At 20.4% G+C, this 25,194-nt stretch overlaps 5 protein-coding genes across 5 annotated transcripts; 3 read left to right on the top strand and 2 right to left on the bottom strand.

The window, feature by feature from the left end:
- Nucleotides 1-1,613: 1,613 nt before the first annotated feature.
- LOC128960722 (gamma-aminobutyric acid receptor subunit beta-like) lies at nt 1,614-3,223 on the top strand. The gene is made up of 7 exons (XM_054306854.1): nt 1,614-1,697; nt 1,774-1,856; nt 1,947-2,014; nt 2,113-2,339; nt 2,402-2,472; nt 2,547-2,687; nt 3,088-3,223. Exons 1-7 carry the CDS (start codon nt 1,633-1,635, stop codon nt 3,138-3,140), a joined length of 708 nt encoding a protein of 235 aa, XP_054162829.1. The 5' UTR covers nt 1,614-1,632; the 3' UTR covers nt 3,141-3,223.
- Nucleotides 3,224-4,304: 1,081 nt separating this feature from the next.
- LOC128960724 (gamma-aminobutyric acid receptor subunit beta-like) lies at nt 4,305-6,384 on the top strand. The gene is made up of 7 exons (XM_054306855.1): nt 4,305-4,392; nt 4,498-4,580; nt 4,681-4,748; nt 5,021-5,241; nt 5,867-5,934; nt 6,028-6,177; nt 6,284-6,384. The coding sequence occupies exons 1-7, from the start codon at nt 4,328-4,330 to the stop codon at nt 6,334-6,336; spliced, it is 708 nt and encodes a 235-aa protein (XP_054162830.1). The 5' UTR covers nt 4,305-4,327; the 3' UTR covers nt 6,337-6,384.
- A 1,285-nt stretch (nt 6,385-7,669) lies between these two features.
- Nucleotides 7,670-10,200, top strand: LOC128960721 (gamma-aminobutyric acid receptor subunit beta-like). Its single transcript, XM_054306853.1, has 7 exons — nt 7,670-7,817; nt 7,901-7,983; nt 8,075-8,142; nt 8,371-8,591; nt 9,162-9,229; nt 9,358-9,498; nt 10,068-10,200. Exons 1-7 carry the CDS (start codon nt 7,753-7,755, stop codon nt 10,118-10,120), a joined length of 699 nt encoding a protein of 232 aa, XP_054162828.1. The 5' UTR covers nt 7,670-7,752; the 3' UTR covers nt 10,121-10,200.
- A 1,332-nt stretch (nt 10,201-11,532) lies between these two features.
- LOC128960726 (uncharacterized) lies at nt 11,533-12,605 on the bottom strand. Its single transcript, XM_054306857.1, has 2 exons — nt 12,468-12,605; nt 11,533-11,900 (listed from the first exon to the last, which is right to left on the bottom strand). Exons 1-2 carry the CDS (start codon nt 12,554-12,556, stop codon nt 11,669-11,671), a joined length of 321 nt encoding a protein of 106 aa, XP_054162832.1. The 5' UTR covers nt 12,557-12,605; the 3' UTR covers nt 11,533-11,668.
- Nucleotides 12,606-14,187: 1,582 nt separating this feature from the next.
- Nucleotides 14,188-14,869, bottom strand: LOC128960728 (uncharacterized). Its single transcript, XM_054306859.1, has 2 exons — nt 14,800-14,869; nt 14,188-14,414 (listed from the first exon to the last, which is right to left on the bottom strand). The coding sequence occupies exons 1-2, from the start codon at nt 14,865-14,867 to the stop codon at nt 14,189-14,191; spliced, it is 294 nt and encodes a 97-aa protein (XP_054162834.1). The 5' UTR covers nt 14,868-14,869; the 3' UTR covers nt 14,188.
- Between the last annotated feature and the right edge of the window lie 10,325 nt (nt 14,870-25,194).

Here is a 25,194-nt window from a genome sequence, read left to right as displayed (position 1 = left end):
AAATATATACATTTGTATCTATGTATTATTTAATATATATATATATATATATAATTTATATTTATAATATATGCCAAAGTTATTTTACAATCACTAAAAATGTTTTCAAACTTTCAATATAATATTTATTAAAAAAAAGTTTCAATAGTTACTACTACTACTACTACTACTACTACTACTACTACTACTACTACTACTACTACTACTACAGTGTATAGTATTTTATTATTATTTTTAGTATTATTATTATTATTTTTAGTATTATTATTATTATTATTATTTTTATAGACATATTTACATACGAGACAGACATTTTAGTTATTATATATTTATTATTATTATTATTATTATTATTACTTAATATTTATTTATTATAATTTATAATACATTTTGTCTCTCAAAAAAAAACTCCAAAAAAGTTGTAATAAAATAAACTTGAAATCATAAAAATTTCCTAAAACTCTCTCTCTCTCTCTCTCTCTCTCTCTCTCTCTCTCTCTCTCTCTCTCTCTCTCTCTCTCTCTCTCTATGTTTATATGTCTGTCCTTCACATTAGTTTGCAAAATCAATGTCTAACTATTAGGTCATTATTATCTTAGTATTTAATACATTGATTAGTATAGTATGGTTTGTATTGTACTGTATATATATATATATATATATATATATATATATATATATATACTAATTAAACTTTAAATAATTTAATCAAATTTTACCTTGATTAAACATTATAATTATTATTATTGCAATTCTAAATTTTTATTTAAAAATAATTTTTAGAAATTAATATATATTTATTTTCCAGTTACGACATCTAGTAATTGTAATTTAATAAAAAATAAATATTTTTATTTTAACAACTACTTGACTAAAATTTTTTTATATTAATTTAGTTTGGTTAATTTTTGTTTATTTTAACAACAATTTTTATTAAAAAAAATTATATAAAACTATTTTCTAATAAAATAAAAACAAAATATAGAAAATTAAAAAAATCTAAAACATAATAGTAATTAAATATAAATCAATAAAAATACTTTAAATTAACTTTTACTACTAACTGATTAAAAAATTGTTATATAAAATATATATATATTATTATTATTAGATAAATATAAGTGTAATATATTAAGCAACAATAAACTGTATTTATAAAATTTTTAAAAAAATTTATATTAATTTATATCAATAAACTTGATTTTTATTTGATAATATAAATTACATAATTAAATGAAATACCAATTGATTAAAATTTTGCTGTTATTGTAAATAATTATTATTAAAATATATTTCTATTTAATTCAATAAACAATTTGATAAAAGTATAGCAAAATATTTACTATGAATTTTAATAAATATATTTTGATTAATAATTTAAAATATTTTGTTGTAATCAAAAAATATCATAAGATTTTATTTTTTTTTTGAATTAATAAATTGATTTCAATTTTTTAAATAAATATATTTTAGACATTTAAAAATAACAATCGTTATAAAACATGTATAAAATTTTGTATATAAATAGCATTTTTTAAAATTCAAAAATACTTTATATATCTCTTACATAACTATTGTGAATAATTTTAAAAAAATATATAATAATAAAAATTATTTTTTAATTAAATTATAATGAGTTATAAAACCATTGTATTTGTTGTACTTATTTATTGTATACAACAAATCGTTACGGAAAAGTATTAATTAATTAATTTATTTTTAATTTTTATTAATTTTTTTAAAAAAATATAATTATTTTCATTAATCACTTAGTGATGCCATACGGGCTGTCAATGAGTTTAAAACTAAAACCAATCCTAACGTCTACGACAAAGATATTAGTCCGAAATTAGGCCGTAATTTAACCGCATATTAATAATAATTATTAATTAATTAATTAATTTAATTTAATTTTTTTAAAAATATTTACATACATTACTATATAGAAAATTCATCGGTTAATGTTATCATATCATTGCATATAATTAACCGAAAAATCAATGCTAATGATAAAGTAATGAAACATTTTTATTTATATATTTTTTTAAACTAAAAAAATTATATAAAATTTTATTAAATAATATTTTTTTTAATATAAAAACAAACAATCAGTCGGTAAAGACATACATGTATTTCCGTCAAACTTGGACCGACCCGCGGCTCGGGCACTCGTATCCGGGCATCAAAGTGGTCGGCAGTCAGCCGTTTATCGATCGTATATGGATTCCGGACACGTTTTTCTCAAATGCCGATTCCAACCAACTGTCCACAGTATCGGTGCCCAAACCGACCACTTTTGTTACCATTGATTCAAACGGCACGATCCGTATAAGCCATAAGTTTGTTGTTTATTATAAGTTTATAAGTAAAAAATAAATAATTTTTTGTTTTCTATATATAGACTCGAACCGACCACCCGGTGCTATGTAGAGGATGATAGTAGACTAGTTTGTCCAATTGAAATTGAGTCATGTATGTTTAAACCAATATTAATAATAATAATTAATTAATTAAAATAAAATTAATTTATATATTTATATTAATAGATGGCTATAATGTTAATGATTTGGACTATCGTTGGGATAGAAGTAGACGATCGGTAAGTGTGTCCAATCCTCAGGTCAGCATTGATGGCTACACATTCAGAAACATTGCCAGCATTAGGACTGTCCGAAAACTAAGCACCGGTATGTTTATAAAAAAAATATTTATCTAGTATTTAAAAAAAAATTAATAACATTAGTAGTATAATATATATTTATATATAATAGATATTATTATTTTTTAATAATAATAATAATACTAATAATAATAATAGAATTTATTGTTTTATTAAATATTACTATTAATTTTTTTGCTATTAAATTATTTAATAATTAATAAATTAATTTAATAATAAATAAATATTTATTTAGTTTTTAATAATAATAATAGAATTTTAAATAAAATTCTATTGATTTATTGAATATTAATATTATTTTTTTGTTATTAAATTATTCAATAATTAATATATTATTAATATTTATTATGTAATTAAAAAATATATAGTTTTTAATAATTTATTTTTGTTTTATTTTTTTTATATAGGCAATTTTGCTAAACTAGTAGTAACTATGACATTTGACCCGGATACTGTTTAACAAATTTTTTTAAAAAAGTAATACTAAAATAACCAAGTTAATATATACATGGATTTTATGGCAATTATTATTATCATTATTATATTCAATTAATTTTAATAAATTAAAATTTTCTAAAAAATACTTGTTTTAGTTTTATGTAATTTTTATCTTATAATTAAATATTGATAAAACTACATTAATTAATTATTTTTTTAATTATAAAAATAAAATTTTAATAAAATTTTGCATTTTAATAATGTTGTATAATAATTAATACATTAAAATAGTAAATGTTTTTAAAAATATTATAAACTAAACAGAATACTAAACAACAAATAATTATATAAATAATTATATAAATAATTATATAAATAAATATAAAATTTAATAGCTTTATAGTAACAATATTTACAGTATATAAAAAATTATTGCGTTTATTAAATAATACTAATCATCAAATTATAATTTTTATGATATCAAAAAAAAATATTGTATACAAAACAAAATTAAAATTACATAAATTAACTGATAAAATGATAATAGTAACAAAAAATACAGTAAAATTTATTTAAAAATATTATATATAATAAATATAATACTGCATTACAACAACAATACATATTTTAAGTTTAATTAAATTTTAAATTAACCCTGATTAATTATACTAACAATAAATTGTATTCATTAAAAATAAAGTTAATTAATTTCAATTAATAGTAATAGTAATAAACTATTTTTTTATATTTATATAATTAAATATAATACCGAAATAAAATATATATATTTCCAGTATTTATATTGAAAAATAAATATATTTTATTTTATTCATAAACAATTAAAAATATAATAAATAATAAAAATTTAACTACGATTTAAATAAATATCTTTACGATTAAATAATAATAATTATTATTTGTTATCATAAAATATTTTACGATTTTATTTTAATTACAATAATAAATTTATTTGAATTAAATAAATATTTTTAATAGTTTTTAACATTTAACAAAAACAACAACAAAAATTTAGTAATAATTTAGTATATAAATGGCAAATATTTTTCATAGTAATAATAATAATATTATACTATTGTGAATATTTTTAATATATATATAATTTTTTAAATAAAAGTTAATTAAAAGTACAGTTTATATTATAATTAATATATAATTTTATCGACAAAACTAAATACAGTATAAATAACAATGAGTAATAAAATCATTTCAATTTTTCTACTAATTTGTTGTATACAACAAATATTTTCGGAAAAGTATTAATTATTTTTTGTTTGAAAATTAGAATTTAGTTTTTTTTAAATTATTTATAATTTTATTTATTTTTATCAATTTTTTTTTAAATTTTTTATCATCACTAGTGATGCCATACGGGCTGTCATAGAGTTTAAAGCTAAAAGCAATCCCAATCTCTACGACAAAGATATTAATCCGAAATTAGGCCGTAATTATAACCGCAAAATAATAATAATTTCCAATTAAATATCTAATTATAATTTTTTTTAATACATTTTTAATTTTTTTATATAAAATTTTTTTTATAGATAATTCATCGGTCAATGTTGGCATCACTTTGTATATAATTAACTATAAAATCAATCCAAAGGATAAAGTAAATTAAAAAAAAAATTTTTTGATTCATAATTATACATATAATTAATTATAATTAAAAATAATTTAAATCAATATTATAGTAATTTTTTTTATAAATTATTATTATTATGTATGTTATTAGCAGTAAAATCAATCCAATTGATAAAGTATTTAATTTTTTTGCTAATTAATTAATTACAATATATTTTTTGTATATATGTTTTGTTTATTACAGAAATTAATTTAATTAAATTATTAATAATTTATTTTCACTATTATTATTACAAACAGTCGGTAACAACAAACATGTATTTTCGTCAATCGTGGTCAGACCCGCGTCTACGGCACTCGTATCCCGATATCAAAGTGGTCGGCAGTCAATCGTTTGTCGACCGTATATGGACTCCGGACACGTTTATATCGAATGCCGACTCCGTGTCCAGTGTTTCGGTACCCAAACCGACCGCTTTTGCACGGATTGATTCAAACGGCACAGTCCTTATCAGTCATAAGTATGTACAGTATGTGTGTCGTCCATATTAGACGTCCCCCTACCCCCCACACACACAACTAAATTTCGATAAAACTAAACAAGTGTGTGTGTGTGTGGGGGAGGGAGGGAATGGGGGAGAGGGTTGGACTTCAATATAATTTGGATCACATATACTGTAAAAAAACTACAAATTTTTTTGGACGACTATTCTGGAGAGAGAGAGAGAGAGAGAGAGACAATGAAAGAGAGAGAGAGAGAATGAAAGAGAGAGAGACAATGAAAGAGAGAGAGACTGAGAGAGAGAGAGAGAGAGAGAGAGAGAGAGAGAGAGAGAGAGAGAGAGAGAGAGAGAGAGAGAGAGAGAGAGAGAGAGAGAGAGAGAGAGAGAGAGAGAGAGTGAAAGAGAGAGAGAGAGAGCGAGAGAGAGAGAGAGAGARAGAGAGAGAGAGAKAGTTAAGCWATACTTTTTTGTGCCAAATATATTGATCCCAATCATTACTTTCCCTATTATTATATTCAATACATGTATTATTGATACCCATAACTACCCGCACTCTAGTGTCTAACTAATAATAAAAAAATATTTAATTTTAATTATAATAATAATAATAATAATAATAATACACACAAAAAAATTAACTTAGACTCAAATTGATGACCCGGTGCTCAATGGATAACAGTTCACTAGTTTGTCCCATTGAGATAGAGTCATGTATGTATCAAATATTTTAATTATAATAATAATAATAATAACTTAATTAATTACTTAATTATTAAAAAATTATTTTTTTAAAAAAATTATCAGATGGCCATTCAATGAACGACATTGACTATGATTGGGGTATCGGTAGCCAAGGGTCAGGTATCTCAACAAATAATATCTGGGCTATTGATGGCTACAAACTTAACACAAATAGCACTGATTATGTTAGAAAAGTGGAAAATCTCAGCACCGGTATGTGTGTGTGTTTGCCTACAAATTTTATAGCCAAAATAGTTTAATTAAATTATAATAATAATAATAATAATAATTAATTGTTTTCTAATTTTCAACTTTATAGGCAATTATACAGGACTAGTAATGACTATGAAATTTGAACGGGATACTATTTAAATAAATATCAATTAAATTAAAATAAAATAATCAACAATTGTATTATTTTATTATTATTTATAATTGTCAATATTATTAATTAAAAAATTAAGTAAAATAAAAAAATAAATAGTTAACTTGTATGTAATTTTATGTTTTGAATTTTTAAAAAATAAATAAATAAATAAAGTTAACTATTTTTATTTTTATATAATTATAAACTAAATAATTTTTTTATACAATTTTAAAATGTTTATTAAATATTGTAAACAACAATAAAAAACAATTAATAAATCAAATTACAAATTTTATATTTTTTTTTAATTTTTACTACTTTATATAATAATTAACATTAACTAAAATTATAATTTAAGTTTTATAAGTTTATTAGAAAACAAAAAATAATATATTATTTTAGGTATTATTATATCAATAATAAATTTATTGAATAATCTTAAAACATGTTTTATTATTATTAAATATTATTAGTTTTTTTATATTATAAATATTTTTATTGTAATTTAGATAGATTTTGCAGTTTTATATTTTTATTTTTTTTTAAATATAATAATAATACTTAATATTGATTGAATAAAATCTAAACTAGGCACAAATTTTAAAAAAAAATCATATTAAATTATTGTATGTACAATAAAAATAATGATAATCTTAGTGTCAATAATATTAATATAAAATTATTATGAGATATTAATATTTACAAATAATAAACTAATATAATTTTTTATGATAATAAAAATAATGTATACAAAAACATAATTTTTTTTTAAAAAAAACTTTATTTAAAAATAAATTACATAAATAAACTGATTAAAAAATATTAATAGATATACATATACTGTAAAATTTATAAGCAATAATAATAATAATAATAATAAATATTATTATAAGATTAGTTTAAATTTCAAGTGCATTAAGTGTACTAACAATAAAATTTATTTATATAAAAAAAATATTACATTAATATCAATTGATAATAATTTTAAAACTATTTTATATTTATATCTATTAATAAATAAATTACATAATTAAATGCAATATCAATTGAATTTAATATTTTTGGAAATAAATATATTTAATTGAATTTATAAGCATTTTATAAAAAATAAAAATTTAATCAAAAAATATTTACTATGATTTAAATAAATAGATTTTGATTAAAAATAATTTTATTTATTATTATCATAAAATATCATACGATTTTTTTTAAATTAGTTATTTAATTTAATTTAGATAAATATTTTTATTAATAGTTAAAAAACATTTAACAAATAACACAATAACAAAAAAAATTTTGTATATAAATAGCAAATATTTTTATAATAATTTTATAATATTTCTTTGATAATAAGTTTTATATTTCAATACTACTGTAAATCAATTCAAAAAAAAATCAATCGACAAAATTAATAATAAATAATGAGTTATAAAATAATTTCAATTGTTTTACTAATTTGTTGTACACAACAAATCTTTTCGGAAAAGTATTAAATTATTTTATTATATAATTATTTTTTGTTTGAAATTTAATTTTTTCAATTTTTTTTAAATATTTATCATCACTTAGTGATGCCATACGGGCTGTCAAAGAGTTTAAGGCTAAAAGCGATCCCAATGTCTACGACAAAGATATTAATCCGAAATTAGGCCGTAATTATAGCCACAAAAAATTTATTATTTATATTTAATTAAATTTAATTTTTTATTTTTTAAAAATATTTATCAATTTTTTTAATTATAGAAAATTCATCGGTCAATGTTGGCATCACTTTGTATGTTATTAGCAGTAAAATCAATCCAATTGATAAAGTAATTACATTTATTTGCTAATTAATTAATAATTTTTAATTAATTTTATATATATTAAAATATATTTTTTGTTTTTTTTGTTAATTAATTAATTAATAATTTAAATTAATTTTTTTTTAAAAATATTACAATATATTATTTGTATATAAGTTTTGTTTATTACAGAAATTAATTTTTAAATTATTATTTGTATTAATAATTATTTTTCTCTATTATTATTACTAACAGTCGGTAACAACAAACATGTATTTCCGTCAAAAATGGTCAGATCCTCGTCTACAGCACTCGTATCCGTCGGTCAAAGTGGTCGGCAGTCAATCGTTTATCGATCGGGTGTGGATTCCGGACACTTTCCTACCGAATGCCGACTCGATTACCACTGTTTCGATACCGACTCCCACTTCGTTTGCAATGATTGAATCCAATGGCACAGTGTTTATCAGTCACAAGTATGTAGAATATAGTATCTAATGCTTATCCAGATTCCCACCCCACCCCTACCCTTACCACACCCACACCCACACCCACACCCACCCCACTCCTAAACACACACATACACACATTATTTCATAAGTATGTTATAGTTTGATTAAAATCCTTAATGCTTATCCATATTATGGAGGACAGCCTCCTATCCCACCCCACCCTCTAAACAAATTTTATAAATGGGTGGTTAGATTGAGGGGGAGGGTGTGGTGTGGTAGGTGCTAATCTAAAAAAATATATTTATTTATTTTGGATTACATACACTTTATATATTATATATATGTTTAAAAAAAATAATATTTTTAGATTTAATTAATAAGAAAATTATTTTGGGGGTAGGTGGGTGGGATGGACGTCTATTGTTGATAAAACACCCTACCCCACCACCCAGCCACCCCCATAAACAATTATCTTATTAATTAAATCTAAATTAAATATTTATTACTTTATTTTTAAGTAAAACTTGTTTGTTTGCTAACTAAATATGTTTTATATTATTAATATATTAAAAAAATCTATATATTATATTACAGATTTCAAGTTACCTCCCGGTGCTTACTTGAAAACACATCACTAGTTTGTCCAATTGAAATTGAATCATGTATGTATACAGTTAATAATAATTTAATTATTAGTTAATTATTTAACTTGTTAATTTTACGTATTTTTTTAAAAAATAATTAAAAAATCAAAAAATAAAAATATCTTAAATTTTTTATTGTGGTTTAGATGGCTATTCAATGAAGGATGTCGACTTTGAATGGGCTAAAGGTGACCAATCGGCAGGTATTACCACTGATATTGAAACCATTGGTGGCTATAAATTTAGCGGTAAAACAATTGATAAAAAAGTGGAAAAACTAAGCAGCGGTAGGTTTTTAGTTGTTTATTATATTATTATTATTACTATTATTATTATTACTATTATTATTATTATTATTATTATTATTATTACTATTATTATTATTATTATTATTACTATTATTATTATTATTATTACTATTATTATTATTATTATTAATATTATTATTATTACTATTATTATTATTACTATTATTATTATTACTATTATTATTATTACTATTATTACTATTATTACTATTATTACTATTATTACTATTATTATTATTATTATTTTTATTATTATTATTATTATTATTACTATTATTACTATTATTACTATTATTATTATTATTATTATTATTATTATTATTATTATTACTATTATTATTATTACTATTATTATTATTACTATTATTATTATTACTATTATTATTATTACTATTATTATTATTACTATTATTATTATTACTATTATTATTTTTATTAGACATTTACTATATTATATAATAATTATAAGAAAATTACTACTATTTTTTAATTTTAACTAAATTAATAATGTTTGTTTATTTCATCTATATATATATATATATTTATAGGAAATTATGCTAGACTAATATTTACCATGAAATTTGAACGGGATACTATTTAAATAAATACACGGCCACCCACCCGCCCGCCCCCACCCACCAAAAAAAATAACAACCAATAAATTGATGCAATGGATTTAATGGATACTATGTATTACTATTATATATTCAAAAGTTAATTTTTTGTTTTTACTATTTTTTTAGATTTTATTGTTTAATTAGTTAACCTAAACAAAAAAATATTTTTAGATTTTGTTATTATATATATATATATATATATATATATTATATAATTATTATAAATGTTATTTTTTAAAAAATTATAAAACAAATGTATATTATTTTATAATTTGACAAATAAATAAATATTTTTTTGCATAATAAATGGACAATATTTTTAATTACTTTTATTAATAACTTTAATTATGATAATAAAACAATAATAATAATAATACTAAATACATAAACATTTAAAAAAAAATAACATTACATATTATTAATAAATATTAGTATATTATTTGTAAAATTATCAAATATTTCTATTATATTACTATAATAATTATTTTTTGTAATTATATATAAATATATATCAATTTAATTAATATTTAATAAAATAATAATAGTTTTTTAAAAATAATAATTATAAATATATTGTAACTTTTTTTTATGGATATTAAAATTATTTGATAATTTTTATTTTACAAAAAAATCATAATTTATTTGTTATTTTATTTTAATTACATTTTTTTTGTCTACCATTGTTTCCCATGTGGTTTCCAATCACTTGGACTACATGGTGAATCTATACATACATAAGTATCTACCGGTGCACACCACATAATAAACGACACCATCATTACTACCTCAATCATCATCATCATCATTATTACCATGATCAATTTTCAATTAGTCAATAGTACTAGTTAAAAAAATTAAATTTTATTTATTTAATAATACTAATAATACTATAATAATAATAGTTTTATTTATAAATATTTAATAATAATAGTACTTACAATTTTTTTTAAATATTTTAGTTTAAAAAGTTAAAATTTACTATTATAGTACTGTCTACATGTTCTACTGTATGATAATTATTTTAAAATTAAATTAATTAAATTAATTTAATTTAAAAAAAGTAGTCAATCTGTTTTTTAATTAATTAATTTTTTAAATTTCTAATTATTAATTAAAAATAATAATTATACACTTGTGTTGTTTGCTAACAAATATTAAAATTAATATATAGTTTTTCTTAACATTAAATTTTCAATTTTTTCAATTAATTATTACTATTTATTTAGTTTCAAACAAACAAACAAAATTATCAGTAAAACAAAATACATAATTTTCAACAAAAAAAACATATAAAGATATAATAATTTTATTTTAAAAAAATAATTAAAAAACTAAAAACAAACATTCATTAAGGGGTGATTCACATATTACGTAAAAAAAATTAATTTAAACCCCTCCCATCCCTATGTTCGAAAATAGTTATTCTAAAAAATAGCAAACTTTTTAACCTACACTTACCCCATCCTACTCCCCAACAAGTTCGGACGTAATATGTGAATCCTCCCCTAAACCCCCCCCCCATTAAAAGCATCTTAATAACCGTTTTTCTTTACTAAATAAAGTGTATCGTAATTATTGATATTATAATCGGCTAATTGTTTATCGCCTTCTAATTCCTTTCCATTCCTAATCAGTCGTTGCGATTGTAAGTCAAATCCATGAATGTCTCTAATATGTTGTTTAAGATCATCAACTGTATCGTTAAACAGATCGCATTCAATCAGATATTTTTCACCAGTTAGTAAATTTATGTGCAAATATTGTCTATATTTATATTAATAATAATTGTTTAGTTTAGTTAAATTTATTAGTTAGTAATAGTTAGTAATAGTTAATTAATAGTTAATTAATAGTTAATTAATAGTTAGTTAATAGTTATTTAATAGTTAGTTAATAATAGTTAGTTAATAGTTAGTTAATAGTAAGTTAATAGTTAGTTAATAGTTAGTTAATAGTTAGTTAATAGTTAATTAATAGTTAGTTAATAGTTAATTAATAGTTAGTTAATAGTTAGTTAATAGTTTGTTAATAATAATTAATAGTTAATAATAGTTAATAATAGTTAATTAATAGTTAATTAATAGTTAGTTAATAGTTAGTTAATAGTTAGTTAATAGTTAATTAATAGTTAGTTAATAGTTAGTTAATAGTTAGCTAATAGTTAGTTAATAGTAGCTAATAATAGTAAATTATTTAGTTAATAATACTTAATAATACATAAAAATAGTTAATTGAAAATTAATTATAGCAATTAAAAGCTAATAATAGCTAATTTTAGTTAATTATTAGTTAATAATTAGTTTATAATAGGATAATCGTTAATATACATACCCTTTCACACAATCTACTGGTACCGTAAACTCCATAACCATCATAATGGTTGTCATCATCATCATTAACATGGTCAATTTTATTGACATTATTTTTATTTTCAAAAAATTTATAGTATAAAATTTTTTATTACTACTATACTATAATATAAGTAAAAAAAATGTTGACGTTTTTATAAATTTTTTTTTGGTGTCTTATTCTATATAAAAATTTTATTTTTATAATTAATTTTATTATTATTTGTTTAATTTCCGTTAATTTTAAAATGAAATACCAGTTTTGATATACTAGTAGTAAATCCATATGTTTTATTAAATTTTCAATTTGATGCATCATTGGTTAATAATTAATATTAATTAATAATAATAAAATCGTGAAATTTATTAATTAAAAAATTTTTAGATATATTAAAACATATATATATATATATATATATAAAATCAGGGACAAAATAGGCGGAACTAATATTTTTGTTATATCTCAAAAACTAAAAGACCTAGGACAAAGATATTCAATATGATACTATGGCTTCATGGAACCTACAAAATAGTGTGACCAAATTTTTTATAAAATTTCTAAGATAGAAATGATCAAAATAATATAATAACATAAAATCTGTAGTAGATAATGATAATCTATTAAATGTATAATAAACTAGATAAAATATAACTTGACATGTGTCTCAGCAGTTTTTATAAATTTTTGAAAGAAAAAAATAAACTACTTTAATTAAATATAAAAAATGTAATATAATATTTTACAAATAATATATTACTTTTCTCTTTCAAAAATTGATACTAATTTATTAATTATTTTTTTGAAAATTGCTGAAACACGTATCAAATTATTTTTTATCTAGTTTAGTATACATTTTATAGATTTTCATTATCTATTATAGATTTTGAGATATTACATATTTTTATCATTTCTATTTTAGTAATTTTATAAAAAATTTGGTCTCACCATTTTGTACGTTCCAAGAAACCATAGTTGTTTATTAAATATCTTTGTCCTAGGTCTTTTAGTTTTTGAGATATAATAAAAATATTAGTTCCGCCTATTTTGTCCCTGATTTTATATATAATTTTAATTTACTAATTATAATTAGCACTATTATAATTACTAATTAATTATTTGAATTGATATTAGTAGACCTTATAACTTAGTTATAGGATAGCGTACAGTAGTAACCTATAAGCCCACCCCCACCCCCACCCCCTGCCCACCCGTCCAGATATATAGGGATTACCATTAGTCCTCATATAGTCATCATAATTGATGTCTCAATTTTGATGATTACATTATTTCTATATACAGTATATATAAGTTACAAAAAAATAATAATAATACTAATACTAATAATATGCAATTAATAGATGCAATTATTTTATGAAATAATACTAATATTAATAATAATAGAAAAAATACTTTTTTTGTCTACAATTTTTTTTTTAATAAATATATCATAAATAGAAATTAAAAGTGTATGTAAAGAAACTTTTGTTTTTAATGACAATATTTTTATAAAAAATAAAATAAAACATTTGCTCAAAAAATCTATTTGTGTAGTAGAAAAAATTATTATTTATTTATTTATTATTATTATTATATAGTTATTTATTTAGTTTCAAAATAAAACAGATATAATAATTTAATTATTTAAGTTAACTAATTAAAAAAAACCATAAAAATAAATATAAATTAAAGGGATGATTCACATATTACGTTTTCTTAAACAAATAAATCGTATCGTTGTTTTTGATATTATAATCTGATAATACTTTATCTTCTTTTAATTCTTTTTTATTAAAAACCAATCGTTGAGATTCAACCAGAAATCCAAGTTTGTCTGCAATCAGTTGTTTCAGTTTATCGACCGTATCTTTAGACACATTGCATTCAAACAGAAATGTTTTGCCATTAAATGATTTTATAAACACATGTTGTCTAAATTAATAAGTATATAATATTTTAGTTAAGTTTTAGTAATCATTGGTTATTGTTAGTTAGTATTAGTTAGAATTAGTTAGAATTAGTTAGAATTAGTTAGAATTAGTTAGAATTAGTTATTTTAATTATTATTACTTATTATTAATTACTATTAAACTAAACTAAAGTAATAGTAAGTAATAATAACTAATAATTATTTATAATAATTATTTATAATAATTATTTATAATAATTATTTATAATTATTAATTATAAATTATTATTAATAATAGTTAATAATAATTTATAATAACTAATACTAATTAGTAACTAATAAAAACTAATATTAACTAATAACAAGTTAATAATTAGTTTATAATAGGCTAATAGCTATCATACATACCCTTTCACGCAATCTACTGGTACCGTAAACACCATAATCATCATAATGGTTGTCATCATCATCATCATTAACATGGTTAATTTTATTGACATTATTTTTATTTTCAAAAAAAATTAAGTATAAAATTTATATTAATAATATAATATAATATAAGTAAAAAATGTTTTTACAATTTTTTTGATGTCTTTTTATTATATTAATTAGCAAATAGTTGTCAATTCCTATAGCAGTTAGGATTTATATAGCTTTTAGAAAAATAAGCCCTTATATTAAAAATATATTACTAATATATAAATTTATATTTCATAATAATTTTTAAAAACAAAATTTTGTTTTTATGTGTTGTAATAAATGTACAGTACATTAATTATTAAATTTTAAGAATATAATTTGAAATAATAAAATAAATATGAAAATAATTTTTAGTAACTTTCCGCTATTTATTATCACACAAAAAACAGATTTATTTTTTATTAAAAAAACTATTAATATATATACTTATATTTGTTTATTTTTTTTTTAATAAAAAACAACAATAAATAAACAAAAATTATTATTACATTAAACAACTAATTTATAAGCTAATAGATATATATATATATATATATATATATATATTAATACAAATTATTTAAACAAATAGATTATTAATTATTTAAAAATTAGTTTTTCAGGAAAATTTATTTAGAAATTTTACTGTTTTTTTTGTGTCCATCACTTACTATTGACGCAAAAATTATCAAAATTATAGTTAATAAGATTTTTTTTGATAAATTACAAAATTTCAACATAAAATACTAATGAATTATATTTTTTTTAATAAATTGCTTTATAATAATACAATGATGTTTCAGTTAGTTATATTAATTTCTATAGAAATTTATATTTCATAAGAAATTTAAAAAATTAAGTTTAATTTAAAAAAAATTATGTTTCTATGTGTTGTAATAAATGTACAGTAAATTAATTATTAAATGTTAACAATATATATATATATATGAAATAATTTTTTAGTAAATTTCTACTAATTATTATCACACAAAAAAACATTTAAAAATTTTATTTTATATGTAGTGAGAAAAAAATATTATAAGATTTGTTTATTATTTAGTTTATTATCTTATATTTTGTTGATTTTATACTAAATATATATTTAGCATATATATCAATATATATATATATATATACAGTATATATATTTAGCATATATATATAGAGATGGGCAAATAGAAAGTTTCTAATAAATTTCACTGAGAAAGTTTCTAGAAAATTTCTCAGGAATAAATTTCTATAGAAATTTAACTTTATTGTTATACTATGGGATCCCCATATCTATAGCTATTGAAATAATATATAAATAATGAGACAATACTACTATTCATATAACATTACACTATACACTACTATACAAAATGCGATACCTATATGTAAAATAATTATAATTATTTAATAATAATCAGTTTTCTAAAATTTTAATAATCATTTTATTATATATATAAAAATTTAAGATAATTAAATAAATTAATTTTTATTTTAATTAATAATAAAAATATTAATATTTAATTATTACTTGTAAAACCAATGTATTGTTACATAATAACATATATCCAGAAAACAAAATTAACATAGGGGTCCCATAGATAGAAATTTATGTTAGAAACTTTCTAGAAATTTCTCTATTATTTTATAAATTTCTCTTTTTTGCCAACACTACATATATATCAATATATATATATATTTAGCATATAGTTGTCAATTCCTATAACAATTAGGATTTATACTTTATTAACTTATAACGGGACAAATATCATCAGCGCTCCTACCGTTACCAATAGCACATAACAAAATCGATTTTGTTATGTGCGATATTAAACACATTTAAATTTATTAAAATTTATATTATATTTAATTATATTTGATATTATTGTCTAATTTCGTATTAATTATGTTTATTAATATTATGTTTTGTTGTTTAAAATGCATTATAATTTATTATTAATTTTGTAAATAAGTTAAATTAATTATTATTATGTTTAATATACTGTAATTTGCAATACATGTATATCATTGACTATCTCATTATATTTATCAATAAAGTCGAGCTCAGGCTAGCAATAGCTAGTCTAGGAGGGGCTTCAAGGCTCATAAATAGTTGTACTAATTATTTGAATAGTAAGTGCAAGCCTTAGGTGTAACAGAGTTAGGCTATTATTCCGTAATCTTACGGACAAGTCTTTCTAAGTTCCGATACAAGGCTTCCGATACTAAATACCGATATACAGCGCAGTTACCAGTGACCAGAGCCCCGAATGGGCTATTCATAAATACTGTGACGTAGTAAATAAGCCATTCAAATATACCGTAATTCTTAAATAGTCTTCTAAATAGCAACCCATTCATAAATTACGTCACAGTTCCCTATCAAACATACCCCGCATTGATTATTGCTTCGTAAAGTCTACTTTACGGGCTATTGACGGGTAAACCCCCATATATGCCCGTCACATTTGGCGCAGTCGGTAGGATTGCAAATCCCTACCTATATTACCGACAATACTATTAATAACAGTCCTGCCTAACCATACATAATTATTACTGCGCTTTCACTTAAAAATAAAATTAATATACAGTACATTTATTAAAAAGCAATTATACTATAATACTGTATAAATCAGTTACCCAATATTTATCACTATACACGGCCTAATTATTTAATTTATTTTTTCCGATAGTGCCGTACAGTACAGTACAATTACATATCAATAGTAATTCAAAGCCTATATTTGCCGTAAACAATAATAGTAATTACACGCTAATGTAATTACCCGTAGCTTACATAAATAAACTTAATGAACAAATAACTACAAACAATAAAACAAAAGCTACGCAATTATTACCGAAAATATTAAACTTATTTAAAACATAACTACACTATAACTACAGTACACTTAATGTACTCATACAATACTTGGCGCACACATTACCGAAATAATTGCCGCTGTTAACTAAACTACTTATTAGGGCCTCACCAAATATAAATCTGATCTACGTAGCCTGAACGAGCGGTGGACGATCAGTACCTATTGCGCGAATCACAGCCGTGCCAATCGTAAGCCGCGTAAACCTTAGTTGCGCTGATAGTAAGCCACGCGATACCGTAAGCCGCAAATATACCTAAACATATAGCCCTCACAAACGCAGCGTAAAACATTTAGCACACAAGCGCATATAAAACTAATACACATACTGTAGTTAATAAACATTTACTTCAATTCAATTTCCGTACACTAGTACTAGTAGCCGATAACTGGTTACTCATACACATATAATACAGTCTACTTTATTGTACAGTATAGACAACAGTTAACGTTAGTTTATATTATAAACTTAATCATACGTAAATAACTTGTATAGTCTATCTTACAATACAAATATAACAATTTAAATAACAAATTCAAAAGCAATTTATTTTTACAATTTAAACTAAACTAAACCATATAACAGTTTAATACACATTTATAAAATCAACTTTATAGTCATTCAAATTAAAACAATTTAACTTAATAAAAAAGAGATCTACCAGACATACTAAACAATTCATACCAATTATAATTACAAAATTATAAATACAAACAAAATATATTTAAAATATTTCTAAACATCTAATTCAAACAATTATTAAACAATTATATTTACAATACATAATTATTTGAAACATTTAATCCAAACTATTGTAAATCAATTATCTTTATAACATTTAATTATTGTAAACAAATACTATTGAAATTTATTCAGTATATCGATAATTTCTATAAAATAAATTATTTAAAAAAAACACATTTTATTACAATTTATTATCATACAATTAAGTTACATTTAAACAACACTTAATTGTTAAAAACATTTATTATTACTACTTATTAAATACAATTATAATTTCTATTATAAAATATATTATAACAAATATTTATTATACAATACTGTATTTCAGTTAATATCTAAAATCGACTTTAGATCAAATTATAAATTATTATTATCAGAATTTTATAAAACATTTAATACATATCATATTCAGCTTAATAATACATTATAAATAGAGTTTACTTTAAAAATTTAATTATAAAATTTATTATACATTTATTAACAATAACATAGTAATCAATTGTTAAGGTTACTCATTTGAATTATAACATTCAATACTTTATATATTTAAACTAATTTATTATCATAACTATTATAAAACATTTAAATCACTGTAACCAATTGTTAAAGGTTACTCTAAATAATAATTTAATTTATATCTATTTAAAAGCATTTAAATATTATATCTTTATTTAAAACATTTATTATAAAAACAATTTAAACAAATTATAATTATGACATTAACAAAGTATTCCGGTTATAATACCGATGTTAAATTCGAAACATGGCTCAAATTATATGAGTTAATACACAACACATGTCGGGTACCGAGCGCATCCATCAGTTGATGTACAATTTAAAATCAAAAGCTCTTCAGTGGTACGCCGACGAGATTATGGACAACTATACGCAATGGGACATCGTTAGGTCTAAAATGCAAAGACAATTCGGTACAGCCGATGTCCCACCAACAAACCAACATAAGTCTGTACAACACAAAAATAGGTATACAGATCTATCGTATACCAATACAAAACCATGTTTACCATCACCTGTTGCCAACACTCGTAAATACAATTCACGGCAACAAAACAACGATTACATGCCTAAACAACAATACGGCATCAATGCACCACGTAAACGCAATACATATCAGGTGCAAACATCTAATACAATACTAACAAGCGGTAAACAAATAAATAACATTCGCGGCAAACAAATACCTTTAAAAATTAAAGAGTCACATAATATACATAAAGCCGACAAACCTAATATCACTCAAACCGTCTCTCACACACATGACACCGAGCTAAGTCGTGACATTGCTCACAATGCACTTAAGTCTTTGGTTGTCGAAACACTTAGCGCCGGATGCTTTTCAAAGATTAGCCACGGACAGATGTCGTGCTCCTCCGGTCGCCTTATACTTATAAAGACTAAAGCAAAGCAAGTCTCCGACGGTAACATCAACAAGCCTCTGCTACAATTGTCTGTACGGCTGGACATCAGTTTAAGCGGTCGTCAATCTTACGACACCGATATGCTTAAATACACTGAGCGATCCACATGCACTCAAAGCCTAGTCATGCTTTTATTTCACAAATCCTACATCATCGGCATCTCTACTCACACTCAACTATATTTCAACCTAGACTTCGGCAAACGCAGTGATCAATACTCAGACACAAATACGCGTGGAATACTCGAAAGCTCTACTGTTGACAACAACCGCCGCCGCTACAAATACCAACTAACCGCTCACATAATATCAATGCCGTTAATATTATTAATATTTATTATCTACTCACACTAATCATGTCATTCCTGGACAATACATCAATACATCGCAAACACAGCGATCTAAATCCTACAACACGCATGTCCACATACATACAACTAATTGACATGATTAAATATGACTTATTTATTAAACTACCGATTCACTACCGACACATACGATTTAAAGAAATTATTTTCAAAGTAACAACAACAACAAGGAATTAACATCGCGCTTCGACATCAACACTCAATGTCTCATCGCTACATAGAATTTTCCCCTATGTCGAAAATTCTTTTTCAACCGTAGAAGAATATAACGGGACAAATATCATCAGCGCTCATACCGTTACCAATAGCACATAACAAAATCGATTTTGTTATGTGCGATATTAAACACATTTAAATTTATTAAAATTTATATTATATTTAATTATATTTGATATTATTGTCTAATTTCGTATTAATTATGTTTATTAATATTATGTTTTGTTGTTTAAAATGCATTATAATTTATTATTAATTTTGTAAATAAGTTAAATTAATTATTATTATGTTTAATATACTGTAATTTGCAATACATGTATATCATTGACTATCTCATTATATTTATCAATAAAGTCGAGCTCAGGCTAGCAATAGCTAGTCTAGGAGGGGCTTCAAGGCTCATAAATAGTTGTACTAATTATTTGAATAGTAAGTGCAAGCCTTAGGTGTAACAGAGTTAGGCTATTATTCCGTAATCTTACGGACAAGTCTTTCTAAGTTCCGATACAAGGCTTCCGATACTAAATACCGATATACAGCGCAGTTACCAGTGACCAGAGCCCCGAATGGGCTATTCATAAATACTGTGACGTAGTAAATAAGCCATTCAAATATACCGTAATTCTTAAATAGTCTTCTAAATAGCAACCCATTCATAAATTACGTCACAGTTCCCTATCAAACATACCCCGCATTGATTATTGCTTCGTAAAGTCTACTTTACGGGCTATTGACAGGTAAACCCCCATATATGCCCGTCACAAACTAAAAAAAATAAACCCATATGTTAAAAATATTTATGAATTTATATAAAAAAAATTATATTTAATAAAAATTTAATTTAAAAAAAATTGTTTCTATGTGTTGTAATCAGGGTTTTAAAAATGGCAGGCATAAACAATAGATGCCAATTTTACCAAATGCCTGCCCTGTCTCTGCCATGCCCTGGGCATCTATTTTCAGGTGGTGACACCTATTATTTTAATTATATATTATTAATTAATTTATAAAACATTGTTTTTATAATATATTTGCTTGTATTTTTGTTTTGTATACCTTTAATTAAAAGGTAATATCATTGGAAATAAGTAAATTGTAAATTTAATTAACACGTTAAAATACTAAATTACATTATTTTTATAAATACAGTTGCTTTTTAGCAATTTAAATTGGCAGGCAAATAAAATAGATGACTAAAATGCCAGGCATTTATGGCATCTATTTGGGCATTGCCAGGGCAGACAGATTATTTTAATAGTAGTGATGCTAATTTATATATCAATACAATAATAGAAATTAATATTTGAGATAGTAGATTTAAAATACTATGTATTACTATTATAAATTTACATTTTAAAAAAAATATATATATATATTTCATAACAATTTAATTTTTAAAAAAATTGTTTCTATTTGTTGTAATAAATGTACAGTACATTATTTATTAATTAAATGTTATGAATAATATAAATATATACTTATATTTGTTAGATTTTTTTTTTAATAAAAATAACAATAAATAAACTAAAATTAATTTTACATTAAACAACTAGAATCTGTATTTTTTTAAAACTATTTTTAAATCTAATCTTTTTCAGTAAATTATTGTTTTTAAAAATATATATTATAAAATTATATCATTGATAATATAATAAGTAATAATAATAATAATTAAATAAATTAGTTTTTCTGGAAATTTTTTTTCAAGAAATTTCTCGTTTTTTTTTGTCAATCACTTACTATTGACGCAAAAAAATTAATAAATTTTATTAGTTTTTTTTAGAAATTAAAAATTTCAACATAAAATACTATGAATCAAATTACATTTTTAAAAAAAAAATTCCGAAAACTAAGTTTATAAAGTTATTATGCAATAAACAAAATAAAAAAATATTAAAATATAGAAATACTTAATATTATGTAATAACAAGTAATATAATATTTAAAAAATTATTTAAAAAATATATAAAGTTTTCTATAAGAAGATTTTTACAACTATTTTATTGTTTATATTTATTGTCAGTAATTTATAAATAAAAAATTTATTAATTTAGCAAAAATAGAAATAATTGTTTTTTTTAAAAAAAATATTATACAATAATTAATTATAGTTAATTAAAAACAATGTAATAACATTAACATAACATTCATTGTAAAACAACATTTTTAAAAAAAAAAAAAACATTAATTTAGTCATAAAATATAATTATTAATATAAAATAATATATTATTATTTACTTTTTTTTGTTGTTAAAAATGTATTTTAATTATTATTAAGTTGTACAATAATAATACTAATAATTAAATTAAATTAGACACTAGTTAATTTTTTTTATTTACAACTAATTTAATTGTCGATTTTTTTGTAATACCATATTTACCAATCAGGGTTTTATCATTGTCCATTGGTTTGTTATTATAAAACAATCGGATAACCTTAATAGGTATACCCTGTTTATCGTGAATTAATTGTTTAGCGTCGCCAACTGTCCCTTTTATAACGTCAATTGATATTTCAATTGTTTTACCATTGATTAGTTGTATATAGACTGTTTGCGGTCCATTACTAAAAAATAAATTGTAATAAATAGTAATAGTAATAGTAATAGTAATAGTAATAGTAATAGTAATAGTAATAGTAATAGTAATAGTAATAGTAATAGTAATAGTAATAGTAATAGTAATAGTAATAGTAATAGTAATAGTAATAGTAATAGTAATAGTAATAGTAATAGTAATAGTAATAGTAATAGTAATAGTAATAGTAATAGTAATAGTAATAGTAATAGTAATAGTAATAGTAATAGTAATAGTAATAGTAATAGTAATAGTAATAGTAATAGTAATAGTAATAGTAATAGTAATAGTAATAGTAATAGTAATAGTAATAGTAATAGTAATAGTAATAGTAATAGTTAATAATTAATTACTAAAAAGGTATTGTAGAATCACAATCAGCTGGCGGTGTAATTAATGACAAATAATAAAATACAGTTATAATAAAAGTTATAACTAGCACCATGGTGAATTAATTATTAATTGATTTAAAATAATATTAACTAAATAATAGTTATATACAGTATGCAAGTATTTTAATCAATATATATTGTATATAAAGACTTATTGACTACCAATAAGTTTTTTGTGTGTCTGTAATAACTTTTTTTTTTGATTAATAGGATTGAAATATTTTAGTAAAAAATTTATAATTAATTAATTAATTAAAAATAAATTCAATAACATTTCTACGTATGTTATTTTTGATTTGATTTAAATATATACTTTACCGTTACACTGTATTACAGTACAGGGTTGGAAAATACAGGGTTTTTTTTAGTAATTTTGCCTATTTTTTAAAATATAATATGAAGTATTATATTTTAACACTTTTTTAACACTGCCAACACTGTACTAATAATATACAGTATACAGTACTATAATAATTTACTTTTACTATAAGTAATTAATAATTTTGATTTATTTAATTTAATTAAAACAATTTTTAAAAATTAAGACATATTGTTAATAATTTTATAATAATGTTGCTAGTTATTTTTTTTTTGTTGAAGTTAATAATAATTAGTACTAATTTATTAAAATTCTAAAATAAACTAATAATTAATATTAACTATAGTTTAAAATATATATAGCTTAAATGTAGTTTATATATTAGTTAGTTTAGTTAGTTAATTAATTAATTAATAATTTTCTTAATAATTAATACTTATAAATAGGTTTAGTTTGTTTTCAGTTTAATTGCTAATAAATTAATTTATAAATTAATTTTATTTTACAAATTTCATAATTATTTTTAAAATATGTTTATCATAGATAGTTAATCGTAATTTTCTAAAACATTAATTATGATTTTTTTTTAAAATAAAATAATTTTTTTATGTATATATTTGTAAATATTTTATGGATTTATTGATATGACAATTACATGATATGGTAAAAAAATTTTGTTTATAAAATAATATTATAAATAATATATATATATATATATATATATATATATATATATTCTGTATTGAAATTAGATTGCAATATTTTAGTGAAATATTTTTCTAAAAAAAATAAAAATTAATAGATATTATACATTATACAGATAGACTATTGAATTGTTATACTTATTACAATTAATAAATATATATACTGTATATATGATTTTAATTAATAAAATATTGTAATTGTTTTTTAATATTGGGTATTTTAAATAAATTTATTATATCTAGAAAAATCATAATTTTAAACTTTTATTATAAAACTATTATTTTATTATTTAAAAAGTTATATAAACTAATATAAGTATTAGGTGTCTACATATAAATATAACTTTCAGCAATTAAATGTAAGTTAAATTTTAAAATTTAAAAAAAATGTTTTTTTTAAATGTAAAATATAAACATGTTTATATTGTTTTATTAATTAAATAAATTTTATTTAATAATTACTTAGTTTTTGTTGTTTAATTTTTAATGATAATAAGTTTTTATCTTTTAATAGTATCAATAATAACTAATTTTAAAAAAAATATTACTAATAATATGAGTCATTTATTTTTTAAAAAAATAATTATAAAATAATTATGATATTAGGTTAAAAAAATCATTGTTTTGATATACAAAAAACTAAATAATTATTATTTGAATTCTTAAGGCAATTGAAAACATATATATATATATATATATATATATATAAATTAAATAA

The sequence above is a fragment of the Oppia nitens genome, unplaced genomic scaffold (assembly GCF_028296485.1).
Source record: "Oppia nitens isolate AA-2021 unplaced genomic scaffold, nextdenovo-longstitch-racon4-pilon3 scaffold51_pilon_pilon_pilon, whole genome shotgun sequence".
NCBI classification, from domain to species: Eukaryota; Metazoa; Arthropoda; class Arachnida; order Sarcoptiformes; family Oppiidae; genus Oppia; species Oppia nitens.
The sequence above is the reverse complement of the archived record's forward strand: the minus strand, read 5'-3'. Positions and strand labels throughout refer to the sequence as shown.